This window comes from Mesoplodon bidens, assembly GCF_964165515.1.
Source record: "Mesoplodon bidens genome assembly, chromosome: 10".
Classification (NCBI taxonomy): Eukaryota; Metazoa; Chordata; class Mammalia; order Artiodactyla; family Ziphiidae; genus Mesoplodon; species Mesoplodon bidens.
In genome coordinates, this window is record NC_138172.1 from 45614754 (window position 1) to 45628906 (window position 14153).

General features: G+C 42.1%; 1 protein-coding gene across 1 annotated transcript in view; it reads right to left on the reverse strand.

Annotated features, from left to right (window-relative positions):
* The window catches only part of ULK4 (unc-51 like kinase 4), a 550770-nt gene that overhangs the window by 395690 nt on the left and 140927 nt on the right, over window positions 1-14153 (reverse strand). The window contains exon 22 of the mRNA XM_081246952.1: window positions 13121-13248. Coding sequence (XP_081103078.1) covers window positions 13121-13248 — 128 coding nt within the window. The remainder of the gene's footprint in view (window positions 1-13120; window positions 13249-14153) is intronic.

A 14153-nucleotide genomic window follows, 5' to 3' on the forward strand; every position in this document is an offset into this window, starting at 1 on the left:
ATGATAAATGCAGACTTCAATACCCTACTTTCAGCAACTGATAGAAATATTAGAAATAAAAACTGGTAAGAACAGAGAATATCAAAACAACACAATGAAACAAGAGGATCTAATTGACTTACGTAAAGAACACTTCACCCAACACGTAGCAGAATCCTTTTCAAGTACCCAGAGAACATTCACCAAGATAAACCATATACTAAACCATAAAACCAACCTCAACAAATTTTTAAAAACTGGACTCATATGGGCTTCCCTGGTGGCGCAGTGGTTGAGAGTCCGCCTGCCGATGCAGGGGACGTGGGTTCGTGCCCCAGTCCAGGAAGATCCCACATGCCACGGAGCGGCTGGGCCTGCGCATCCGGAGCCTGTGCTCCGCGACGGGAGAGGCCGCAGCAGTGAGAGGCCCGTGTACCGCAAAAAAAAAAAAAAAAAAAAACTGGACTCATACAGAGTATGTTTTCTGACCATAATAAAATCAAACCAGAAAAAATACAGTGACAATAGACGATCTCTAAACATCTGAAAATTAAACAACACATTTCTAAATAATCGATGAATCAACAACAAAGTTTCAAAGGAAATTTTAAAAGATAAATAGAACTAAATTTAAAAGGTTTAACCATGTAACAAAATATGTACAAAAGTAGCAAAAGTGTTGCTGCAAAGGAGACTTATAACACTAAATCTACATGAGACCTTTTATTAAGAGAAAAGATTTCAAATCAATACTCTCAGTTTCTACTTGAGAATCTAAAAACAAAAGAAAGAAAGAAAGAAGAAGAGCAAAACAAGCCTAAAGCAAGGAGAAGGAAAAAAACGGTAAAAATTAGAGAAGAAATTAAAGATACTGAAAACAGAAAAACAGTAAAGAAAATTAATGAAACAAAAAGATGGTTACTTTTTTAAAAGAACATTGATAATAAAACTCTATAAGACTCAAAAAAAAAAAAATAGAGGCGGCACAAATCACCAATATAGGAATGAAAAGGAATATCACTACAGATCCTTCAGCACTTAAAAAATAAGAGAAGACTAGAAAACCTATTCTCATAAACTCAACAACATAGAAGAAATGGACAAATTCCTCAAAACCCATGAACTACCAAAACTCAACCAGGACGAAATTAATCATCTGAATGGCCCTGTAATCACTAAAGAAATTGGGTTTGTAGTTAAAATCCTGCCCCACAAAACATCTCCAGGCCCAGACGAATTCACTGAAGCAATCTACCAAACATTTAAAGAAAAACAAACACCAATTTTACACAATCTCTCCCAGAAAATAGAAGAGAAAGGTACACATCCAAACTCATTTTCTGAGGCTAGTGTTATACTTAAAGCAGAGAAAGAGGAAGGAAAGAAGGAAGTGAATAAAGGAGGCAGGGAGAGGAAGGGAAGGAGGGAAGGAGGGAAGGAGGGAAGGAAGGAAGGAAGGAAGATAGAAGGGAAGAAAGAGAAAGGAGGAGGGAGGGAAAGAGCAAAGTATGGACCAATATCTCTTAAGAACTTATATGCAAAACTTTTCGACAAAATATTAGCAAATCAAATCCAGCCGTGCATGAAAGAATTATACACGATGGCCAAGCGGGATTTATTCTAGGTGCTCAAGGCTCGTTTAGCATTTGAAAACCAATTAATGTAAGGGACCATACCAACAGGCTACAAAAGAAAAAATAATTTTGTCATATTAATAGGTGCAGAAAACGCATTTGACAAAATCCAACACCCATCTATGATTAAGGGGAAAAAAAGCTCTCAGCAAACTGTGAACAGAGGATGGTAATAATGGGGACTCTTCTCCAAATGATAAAGAGCATCTACAAAACATCTAGAGTTAACATGATACTTAAACAGGAGAAGACGAATGCTTTCCTGTGACATCAGAAACAAAGTGAGGACAACTGCTCTCATCACTCACAGTGCAGCAATGGAAGTTCTAGCCACTTCAATAAGCCAAAAATAAAAAAGAAATAAAGGGCATACAGATTGGAAGGGAAAGAAATAGTCCATATTTACAGATGACATAATTGTTGATATAGAAAATCTCCCCAAATCTACAAAAACAAAACAAAAAAACACCTAGAACAGTTAAGTGAATTCAGCAAGGTTGTAGGATTCAAAATTCACACACACACACACACACACACACACACACACTTTATATGCAAATTAACTCAAAATGAATGACAAACTTAAATATAAAGCGGATAAACAAAAATTTTACAAAAAACATTAGATAAAATCTTTGGGATCTACAAAGAGTTCTTAGACTTGAAATTGAAAGAATGAAAGAAAAAAACTAATAAAATGGACCTCAACAAAAATAAAATCCTTCACTCTGAGAAAAACTCCAGTTAAGAGGAATAAAAGCCAAGCTACACACTGGGAGAAAATATTTGTAAATCATATATCTGATGGTGGACACACGTCTCAAAAATATAAAGAATGCTCAAAAACTCAAGAGCAGAAACAATCTATTTGAAAACAAGCAAAAGACATAAACAGACACTTAACTGAATATGATATATAGTAAGAAAATAAGCACATAAAAATGTTCAATATCATTAGCAGTTAGGAAAATGCAAACTAAAACCACACTGTGATATCACTAAACACCTATCAGAATGCCTAAATAAAAAACAGTAACAACATGAAACACTGGCAAGAATGTAGAGAAACTGGATCACTCATACACTGCTGGTGGGGATGTAAAACGGTTCAGCTGACTCTGGTAAACTGTTCACCAGTTTCTTAAAACAGTAAGCCAAGGGCTTCCCTGGTAGCACAGTGGTTAAGAATCCACCTGCCAATGCAGGGGACACGGGGTCGAGCCCTGGTCCAGGAAAATCCCACATGCCGTGGAGCAACTAAGCCCATGAACCACAACTATTGAGCTCACATGCCACAACTACTGAAGCCCGCGCGCCTAGAGCCCGTGATCTGCAACAAGAGAAGCCACCACAACGAGAAGCCCATGCACCACAACGAAGAGTAGCCGCAGCTTGCCGCAACTAAAGAAAGCAATGAAGACCCAATGCAGCCAAAAATAAATAAAATAAAATTTAAAACAAACAAACAAACAAAACAAACAGTAAGCCAGGAGTTTCCATATCAATAGTGTTGGAAGAAAATTCTCCATGGGTATCCTGCACTTCTGCATGTCTTGTGAAGAGACACTGACAGCTTTTGCTCCCATCTGTCTTTTTGTCGATGTTTATATAGCAAACAGCTTTGGAAAATAAAATGTCTCCCTCCAGGGATAGGGCAGACTTATTTCCCAACAAGGATACTAAAGATAATGTCTCCTTCTGGGAGTAAAGGTTGGGCAGGTTTGCCAGCACCCTTGTAAAAATAGGGGCTCCCTCATGATGGGGCTCCTCAGCAGTGACACAAACTGCATCACTGTGTGCACAGCATCCACCTGGGCCTGCATCCAGCCTGCTCCCTCCACCACCACAGGACTTGGGAGTCAAGGGGAACCAACTCAAACATGACCCTCGTGCTGTCTGCTGTGGGTAAAAAAGTCCATTGTCTCTGATCCAGTATCTCATGTCTTCCATCTGCATCTATGAAACCAGCAGATTCACTTATTACCTTACAAGTAAGATGAAAGCTTTCAGTTTTTAAAAAATATTTACCGCTAAGTAGTCACTGCTAATTAAGTATTCCCTTCCATAAATACGCCACAATTTGTTTGTCCATTTACATTTGGACATTTCTGCTCTTAAGAACAAACAGACAGAAGCATGGAGTGACACTCTGTCTTCAGGAACAGGTGTTGTTTGTTTGTTTTGGGGGGGAGTGGCTTGCTGCATCTTAGTTCCCCGACTAGGAATCGAAGCTGCACCCTCGGCAGTGAAAGCTCAGAGTCCTAACCACTGGACCGCCAGGGAATTCACAGGAACAGAGCCGTGTAGCTAACAGGGTCTTGGTGCTCTGGCCTGGTGTCAGGTCGGTGCCTCTGAGGTGGGAGAGCCGAGTTCAGGACATTGGTCCACCAGAGACGTCCGGCTCCATGTGATATGAAACGGCAAAAGCTCTCCCAGAGATCTCCATCTCAACACTAAGACCCAGCTCCACTCAATGACCAGCAAGCTACAGTGATGGACACCCTATGCCAAACAACTAGCAAGATAGGAACACAACCCCACCCACTAGCAGAGAGGCTGCCTAAAATCATAATAAGGTCCAAACACCCCAAAACACACCACCGGATGCAGTCCTGCCCACCAGAAAGACAAGATCCAGCCTCATCCACCAGAACACAAGCACTAGTCCCCTCCACCAGGAAGCCTACACAACCCGCTGAACCAACCTCAGCTACTAGGGGCAGACACCAAAAGCAATGGGAACTACGAACCTGTAGCCTGCAAAAAGGAGATACCAAACACAGTAAGTTAAGCAAAATGAGAAGACAGAGAAACACAGAGCAGATGAAGAAGCAAGGTAAAAACCCACCAAACCAAACAAATGAAGAGGAAATAGGCAGTCTACCTGAAAAAGAATTCAGCGTAATGATAGTAAAGATGATCCAAAACCTTGGAAACAGAATGTAGAAAATCAAGAAATGTTTAACAAGGAATGAGAAGAACTAAAGAGCAAACAAAAAATGATGAACAACACAATAAATCAAATTTAAAATTCTCTAGAAGGAATCAATAGCAGAATAACTGAGGCAGAAGAATGGATAAGTGACCTGGAAGATAAAATAGTGGAAATAACTATTGCAGAGCAGAATAAAGAAAAAATAATGAAAAGAATTGAGGACAGCCTCAGAGAACACTGGGACAACGTTAAATGCACCAACATTTGAATTATAGGGGTCCCAGAAAAAGAAAGGGACTGAGAAAATATTTGAAGAGATCATAGTTGAAAATGTCCCTAACATGGGAAAGGAAATAGTCAATCAAGTTCAGGAAGCACAAGGAGTCCCATACAAGATCAATCCAAGGAGAAACATGCCAAGACACATTAATCAAACTTTCAAAAATTAGGGCTTCCCTGGTGGCGCAGTGGTTGAGAGTCCGCCTGCCGATACATGGGACACGGGTTCATGCCCCGGTGCGGGAAGATCCCACATGCCACAGAGCTGCTGGGCCCGTGAGCCATGGCCGCTGAGCCTGCGCATCCGGAGCCTGTGCTCCGCAACGGGAGAGGCCACAACAGTGAGAGGCCCACGTACCACAAAAAAAAAAAAAAAAAAAAAGAAGAAGAAGAAAGATATAGAGATGACAAGTAAGCACATCAAAAGATGCTCTAAATCATGTTATTAGGGAAATGCAAATTAAAACCACAATGAAATAAAACTACACACCTATTAGAATTGCTAACATTAAAAAGAGCAACCATACTGAGTTGGCAAGGACATGTAAATACTGGAATTCTCATACACTGTGGTGGGAATATAAAATGGTACAACTACTTTGGAAAATAGCTTGTCTGTTCCTTAAAAAGTTAAACATACACCTACTGTAAGACCCAGCAATTCCACTTCTACGATTTAACCCAAGAGAAATGTTAAAGCATATATCCAAAGATTTATCAAAAATTGTTCCTTGCTTTTTTAAAAATTAATTCTGTTTATGAGTTTAAGGGTTGCAAAATGGAGCTTTCCTCATTCTATGGTTTCTCTGGTATTTATTAGCTATGAAACTTCTATAAAGAAAAACTTTGCCTAATCAGCTATTTGATTACCCTGTATATTAAACAATGGATAAATACTGATTTTGTTCCCTTATTGAACAATTTTCAGGAAAATGACTGCATGACCTAGCAATTTTCTAAATTGGGACTGATAAGTGTTGTTGTTTTTTTTAAAAATAATCACGAACTCAACTTTTTTCACACTGATATCTTAATATATTGCAGTCTTTATTACTTTTTTTTTTTTTTTCCGCTACGCAGGCCTCTCACTGTTGCGGCCTCTCCTGTTGCAGAGCACAGGCTCCGGACGCGCAGGCTCAGCAGCCATGGCTCACGGGCCCAGCCGCTCCACGGCATGTGGGATCATCCCGGACCGGGGCACGAACCCGTGTCCCCTGCATCGGCAGGCGGACTCTCAACCACTGTGCCACCAGGGAAGCCCCAGTCTTTATTACTTTTAATGCTCAAAATTCCATCTTGGGCCACTAGAAACTCCTTCCAGTTGACTCTTGTGTTCTTCTGACATGACCTTAACAGTTTCCAGTAATTTCTTTGCTTTCAGGAATGACAGTATGCCCCAGGTTCTCAATGTGTTCATCTCCTGGCCTGAATGTAGAGCTGTGCCCAAGACCAAGAGGCTGTTTATAGAAGGGGCCATGGTTCCTTTTAGTGGAAAACGGCATTTGGGAAATCTGAGTGGATTTTCAGTAGACAGAACTATAAAATAAATAATTTCTTTATAAAAAAAAGAACAAATCATGAGTTCATCTTGACACTTGATTTAAATTAAGGATGACAAGATTTTACTTTTATAATTGTATGTTTTCTTTTATGCTGAAAATCTTGGTTCCTATTGCAATTTGCATAATTACTACCTTGCTATTACTTTCATACATACATATGTGTAAATATATGTCAACAGCAATACAGTAACTAACACTGACAAGAACACAACACAGTTGAATATTTCTTAATGGGGTTATTTTAGTCCTTGAAATATCGATATATCCCAATAGAATATATAGTTTCCAGGACCCTCTGCGGAAACCAAAATCCATGGATGCTCAAATCCCATAGTCAGCTCTCACTCAGTATTCACGCAGTTCTGCATCTGAGGATTCAACCAACCACAGACTGTAGTATTGCCCATATTCACTGAAAAAAATCCACATATAAGTGGACCTGCACAGTTTGACCCTATGTTGTTCAAGGATCAACTGTACTGCCAAACACAGTGTTCTTTAATCACTTCAGTATCTAGTCTCTGGAGAGTTATCTTACAAATTTGATACCAGATTATTTTTCAGTATTTAGAGACTGCTTTATTTTTATCATTTTTATTTAATTTTATTTTTAATTATATAAAAACATTCACCTGGCTCTTAAATCTAAATCATAAAACAGGCACTTTCAGAGAAGTGGAGCTTTCATCCCTACCCCTGATCCCTATTCCCTTCCATTCCCTATAGAATGCCATTTTGTTCATTTTTAATTTATCCTTCTTTCTTTGTGAAAATATTAATAAATGCATATATCTTTCCTGTTTTCTCCCTCTTTCTTATACAAAAGGTAGTAAACTATAAGTACTGTTCTGCACCTTGCTTTTCTCAGGATAATTTAATGTCTTGGAGGTCACTTCATGGCTGTGTATAGAGAGGCTCTTTGTTCATTCTCACAGCCGCAGAATCCTCCACTATGGGCATTGCATCTGGAAGAATTCTAAAGATGTCCCTCTGCCAAGATTCCCACCCCCCTGGCTATTCAAACACTAATCTAAGTACTACAGTGAAGGGAGTTTAAGGATGTAAAGTCCCAATTCAATTACCCTCGAATTATGTAGGTTATCTGCATGAGCCTGACCCAATCAGCTGAAACCTTTAAAAGCAGAGTTTTCTCCTGCTGGTAGCAGAAGAGTGAGGTCGAAGACATTTGAGTTGGGTGGAAAGGATTCAAGGTATAAAGAGTGCTCCTACTAGCCTCCAGGAAGAAAGCAAATAGTTCTGCTGTGGATTGTCACTGGAGAGGAAGTATGGCCTCTAGACCCAGACGAAAAACAGCCAGGAAATGGGGACCTTGGTCCTACAGCTGCAAAAGAATGAACTCTGCCAACAATCAGTGAGCTTGCAGAAGACCCCAGCCTCAGATGAGGATTGTAGCACCGGCCAGCACCTACACTTCAACCCTGTGAGACATGAGCAGAGGCTCTAGCTACAAAGAGCCTGGACTCCTGACCCACGGGAACTGTCAGATTAATACACTGTGTGGTGTCTTAAACCACCGAGTCTGTGGTAATTTGTTACGGCAGGAAGAGATAACTGACACAAGGGTGACTACAGTTCTCCAGCCAGTCTGTTGTTTATAGAGTTTTTTACTGTAACAAATACTGCCTCATGCACGTGTCATGTCACTTCTTCACTAAGAACAGATCATTGGACACTGTATCCTAGAAGTGAGATGGCTGGGACAAAGGGTAAAAATATGCCATTTTTCTACATATTGCCAAATTCCTCTTCATAGTAGTTTAAATATTTTGCATTCCCACCAGCAATATACGACAGTGCCGGCCTCTCCACAGCCTCACCAACAGAATACACTGCAGACACTGCCAATGTACGGAGTGGGAAACAGTATTCAGTGTAGTTTCTCTTTTAGTGAGGAGTAATGATGTGTTTTCTTCTTATAATAAGGAAGATTTAGCATTTACTCATAGGTTTAAGAGTCATCCTCGGGCTTCCCTGGTGGCGCAGTGGTTAAGAATCCACCTGCCAATGCAGGGGACACGGGTTCGAGCCCTGGTCTGGGAAGATCCCACATGCCGCGGAGCAGCTAAGCCCGTGCACCACAACTACTGAGCCTGCGCTCTACATCCCGCGAGCCACAACTACTGAGTCCGCGAGCCACAACTACTGAAGTCCGCATGCCTAGAGCCCGGGCTCTGCAGCAAGAGACGCCACCGCAGTGAGAAGCCCACGCACCGCAACGAAGAATAGCCCCCGCTCGCCGCAACTAGAGAAAGCCCATGCGCAGCAATGAAGACCCAACGCAGCCAAAAAAAAAATGAATAAACTAAAAAAAAAATTAAAAAGTCATTCTCACTCCTTTTTCCATGAACTGTCTGTTTATAACTTTAGTCTGTTTCTGCTGAGTTCCTTTTATCTGCTGGTGAGTTTTGGCTTCTGAGTTCCATGTTAGAGTTCCATGTTTCCTTAAATATCTGGTGATACTTGGTTGTCCATTTATATTTTAAGAGGATGCACTGAAGTATTGTTGGAATGTCTGTGTGCAGGAGCGGGGCTTATGACTGATGGGCTCCAATACAGGAATATCAGGCAAGGCTTCCCGAGCTACAGTAGGAGACACCCAAACGTCAGCCCCTGTGGGGCTTTTACTCGGGATGGATAAGCTTCCCTGAAATGAATCTCTAAACTCTGGTCAAGAGCATGCAAGCTAGGCTGCCAAGAGCCTGCAAGCCAAGGAGAGGTAGAGGGCAGAACTCCTCACCTTTGACAGTAAGCAGGCTTTTCTACGATCCTCATTAGAGGACCTCACAAAGCACCTCATCTCCCTCTGATCTGTCTCAAACCCCACATCTGCGGCCTTTCCGGTTCAAACCACCCAGAACACATCGCAAGTCTCCTGCTGCCATGGAAGAGGCAGTGTCCTGGATGTTCAGGGCTGGGAATCAAACCTCCATGCAAATTTCCATCAATCCTCCTATCTTGAGTCTCACCTCCCTCTCACCACTGCCTTCGAAGGTACCTTTACACACCCCCTTCCCAACCTTTCAAGAGTTCTGCCAGGCAGTGATCATGTCTCCTCCCAGCCTTTCCCTCTGCAGACATTAAAGGATCTCAGTCATCTCCATTCTGCTAAATCAGTGAACGTTCATCTGTCAGCTTTCCAGCTTGCCAAAGACAAAGACAGGTGACAACGCTCGTCTGCCTTAGATATTTTTCCCTTTCCGTTTGTGGTTTTGTGACTTTTTAACTCCTTTACTCGCAGTTTAATACAGCATCAGAAGGGGGCATGTTCAAGGAGAAGATGACTTCTGAGATTTCTTCAATTAGAAAGCTTCCTCCATCTGTTCCTTTCCTCCTCCTGGAGTTCCTGGAACTCTGCATGTGAGGTCTCTTGGACCCACACTCCACCTTTCTTATTGTTTCCACGTGAGTTTCCCGTGTCTTTGTAAACAGCTCTGTGTGGGTCAATGTGTCCTTTCGAAGCACTAATGTCGTCCCCAGAAGAGGCCATTTTCTTTCAGTTCTTCTGAATTTCAAAAAACTGCCTCTCCATTGAGTTTTCATTCCTTGTCTGTTAAAATTCTGTCGATTCCATTAGTTCTGCTTCAGTAAGAGCTGCCTGTTCTTGTCCTTCCTCCTTCAAGTACTTGCAGTGTCTCCTTCAGTGGACTGTGACCAATCCTTGCTTGCCCAAGACGTCCTCCCCACTGACTCGGACCTGATCAGGCTAGGTTGTAGCAAAGAAGCAGGCGAGGAGGGGGACCTGTTCTCTCCAAGTGCTGGCAAATGAGGTCATCTCCCTGCAGCCTCGCAGACTGGGGCACACTGACCCCCAATTCGGTCCCGCTCCAGATCCCCTGGGGATGGGAGTGCTGGTCCCAATGACCACACACAGACAGCACCTGCATTTTGGATCCCACAGAAGCCCCAAGATCTGCTATTTCCCCAGGCTTAGAGCACAGGGCGTCATCCCTGCCCCACAGCACAGGAAGAATGGGGCCCACTCTTAACTCTCCTGCAAGGCTAAGCCTTGCCTTCCAGGCACCCCACCCCTACACTCTCCAGAGAGAGCACAGCGGAGGTCGAGGTCAGGGTGTGCATTCAGGCCACCATCTTCCCATCACGGTCAAAGTTTCTAAATATTCACTCAGGGACACAGAAATCACAGCAATTTCCTGGGAGGACCAAGCCTGTCCCGCTCAGGCCCTCATGGTCCACGTGATTTAGTTCTTTTCAGTTAGACAGTTTCTGAGTTGGTCTTAGGAGGGGGAGTTGAGACAGGATGATCAGAGTGGCTCTCAAAAGTAGCAACCATTAGACTGAACAGAAACCTGAACGAGCTGAGGAGGCCAGCCACACACATATCTCGGGGAAGTGCACTGTGGGCACAGGGAACCCCCGAGGGGAATGTAAAAGGTTAGCATGTGCAGAAAGCAACAAGAAGAACTTTGAGCTGGCATGGAGAGGGTGCCAGGAGGAGCTATAGAAGACAAGGGCTGAGAGGAGGGCAGGGGTGAGATGAAGTCGGGCAGAGCAGCCCACGGTCAGAGCCTGGGGTATTATTTCAGCACAACAGGAGAGGAGAGACTGAGCAGGGAAGAAACAAAAGCTGATTCACACTGGGTGAGAGACACTCCAGCTGCTACACGGAGACCAGACGGTGAGTCCAAGAAATGATGGAAGAACATCTGTTGAGAAACTATATTTTTTGCCCTGGAGAAAAATGACAGTCAACACAAGGAGAGATGAGAGGCAGCAAAGCCAGCGATGAGGCCTTTACCGACAGACAAGAGCAACTTCTGCTTGCAGCCCTGATGGACTAACAGGATCAGTGCACACCCTCCCCCCTAAAACAAGTAACAAATAGACAAAAACACATGAGATGTCAGAATCAGGACACTGGACATCAAACAACAAAGGACAGGGATCCCTGAGAGATGGGAACTGAAGGCGGCTTGTCAGGAGCTTCCACATGACCTTCACCTAGAAGGGATTCACCTGCAATGCAATGACATGCTACAGGCAGGTATCAAGGAAGAATCTAACAGAAAACTACAAATGCCTTCCAAGTGATGAATATGCTCAATTAAAGTCATGTGCCCATGGACTGATATTGATATGTGGCAGAACCTGTGTGAAATGACATTTTCAAAGATAAGATACATAAAATTGCATTAGGGATCAGCACCAAGGGGAACATCTGTAATCAGCTTTGATCATGAGACTCTCACTTTGACCTCTAATTACACAAAATGTTCTCTCTCCCCCCACAAAAGAATTCTACTCTTCTCATTAGACCTATATTTCAAAAACTTATACTCAATTATTAGTAGTATGTAATTTTTTAAAATTTTATTGAAGTATAGTTAATTTACAATGTTGTGTTAATTTCTGCTGTACAGCAAAGTTACTCAGTTATACACACATATATACTCTTTTTCATATTCTTTTTCATTATGGTTTATCACAGGATATTATATATAGTTCTCTGTCCTATACAGTAGGACCTAGTTGTTTATCCATTCTATATATAATAGTTTGCATCTGCTAATCCATCCCAGGGATGGATTGGGAGTAGTATATTTTTTATTATGTCAATAAAAAAATTTGTGGAAATTTGTTTTCTCTCTTGTAATAGAAGTACATACATAATATCCACAATTTTGCTTATTTTTTTAACATCTTTATTGGAGTATAATTGCTTTACAATGGTGTGTTAGTTGCTGCTGTATAAAAAAGTGAATCAGCTATACATATACATATATCCCCATATCCCCTCCCTCCCACCCTCCCTATCCCACCCCTCTAGGTGGTCAGAAAGCACTGAGCTGATCTCCCTGTGCTATGCGGCTGCTTCCCACTAGCTGTCTATTTTACATTTGGTAGTGTCTATATGTCCATGCCACTCTCTCACTTCGTCCCAGCTTCCCCGTGTCCTCAAGTCCATTCTCTACGTCTGCGTCTTTATTCCTGTCCTGCTCCTAGGTTCTTCAGAATGATTTGGGGTTTTTTTAGATTCCATATATATGTGTCAGCAATTTTGCTTCTTGATCCGTAAATCCTAAAACATTTACTCTCTGTTTCCAGGAGTAAGTTTTCTAGTTCCTAACCTAGACCTATCTCAGCAATTCTAGGATCTCCCCAGTATCCTACAATATGTAAAAAGCCAGATCGAGAAATAGGCGATAAACCATATGTTCAAGAGCATGGACCAGACAGTTTCAAAAACGTTAATGGAGAAGCATCAGAGGATGAAGGGAACCTAAGGTGCATCAGGACAACTTCTCCTTTTAGAGAAAGGAGGTGAGACCTAGAGACAGTCAGAGATCTGCCTAGTCAAGGACCAGTCCATGTACTCCTTATCCTCGCCCTACCTCTTCCTCTGCTTTTCTAGGCTGCTCCTCTGGGCTTTCAGCTACTCATTCCAGAAGCTCACACAAATGAGAACTATGACCAAACCACCAGTCAAGAACGCCTTGCAAAAATGTAAACCAGACCCAACTTTAACACCCTGCCTTGGACTGTACTCAGATCTAGGAAACTCCAAGCACTTCCCAACACCCTGCTTCAGTGTTTCCAAGCTGAGGTGACAAGTGAAACATTAAACCCTTGGAAAAATCTAGGAAAAAAAAAATTGAATACCAGGTACATAGGGGCCAAGAAATACTACTAATAAAACTAATAAGCAGGGGTCAAATTGAAGTCATTGGTGAAACTGTCAGAGAAAATCCTACCGTGCTTGGCAGCTGAGCAGCAGCATCTCGTGGTTATGAATCAAAATATACAGAAGAACCAGGAAGGATTTTGCTCTGATGGATGTCGAGGGGCTGTCCAGTAAACGGATAATTGTAGAGACAAAATCCTGTGGGAGACATTAGAATATTTTTTGAGAAAACATGAAATAAATAGAGCAGTCAACTCTGAGGGTCAATAGACTGTAATAACCAAACAGGTAGCAGAAAATAAAATAATATCAGCTATTGCTTTTGCATTTTTAATTTGTGCTGCTCCCTATACCAAGTCATTAATATGTATGATCTCATTTAAACCTGAAAAGAAGCTATGAAGAGTTGATAATATTATCCCTATTTTAAAGAGGAAAAGGAATCTTGAAAATTTAAGCACTTTGCCCCAATTGACAAAATTGAATTCAAATCCCGGCCAGGCAGATGACAAAGTCTGTTTTTTGTTGTTGTTGTTTTTTTTGTGGTATGCGGGCCTCTCACTGCCGTGGACTCTCCCGTTGCGGAGCACAGGCTCCGGACGCGCAGGCTCAGCGGCCATGGCTCATGGGCCCAGCCGCTCCGCGGCATGTGGGATCTTCCTGGACCAGGGCACGAACCCATATCCCCTGCATCGGCAGGCGGACTCTCAGCCACTGTGCCACCAGGGAAGCCCACAAAGCCTGCTTCTTAACCCCTCCATCACATGACTAGAAGCGTAGCAATAAATAACTAGAACTGAAAGTCACAACTGCATGGAGGCATGAACTTCTGAGCAAACCTGCACACACAGAGATCACGTCTCTAGTCTACACAACTGAGGTCCTACAGACATAAAATAAAAACAATAGCCAGTATGGGACACAAAAGAAAAACCTGTATTTCTATAACATTCTTTAATTAAAGGTTTAATACAACACAGAGGAATAAGTGTTGACAAGTATTAGTGTCATTTTCTCTTCTAACAGACAGATTTGTACATCACTTCAGGTGCCTATTGATATGCAAAAAAATGGAATACACATACACAGCGTTAATGAATGTA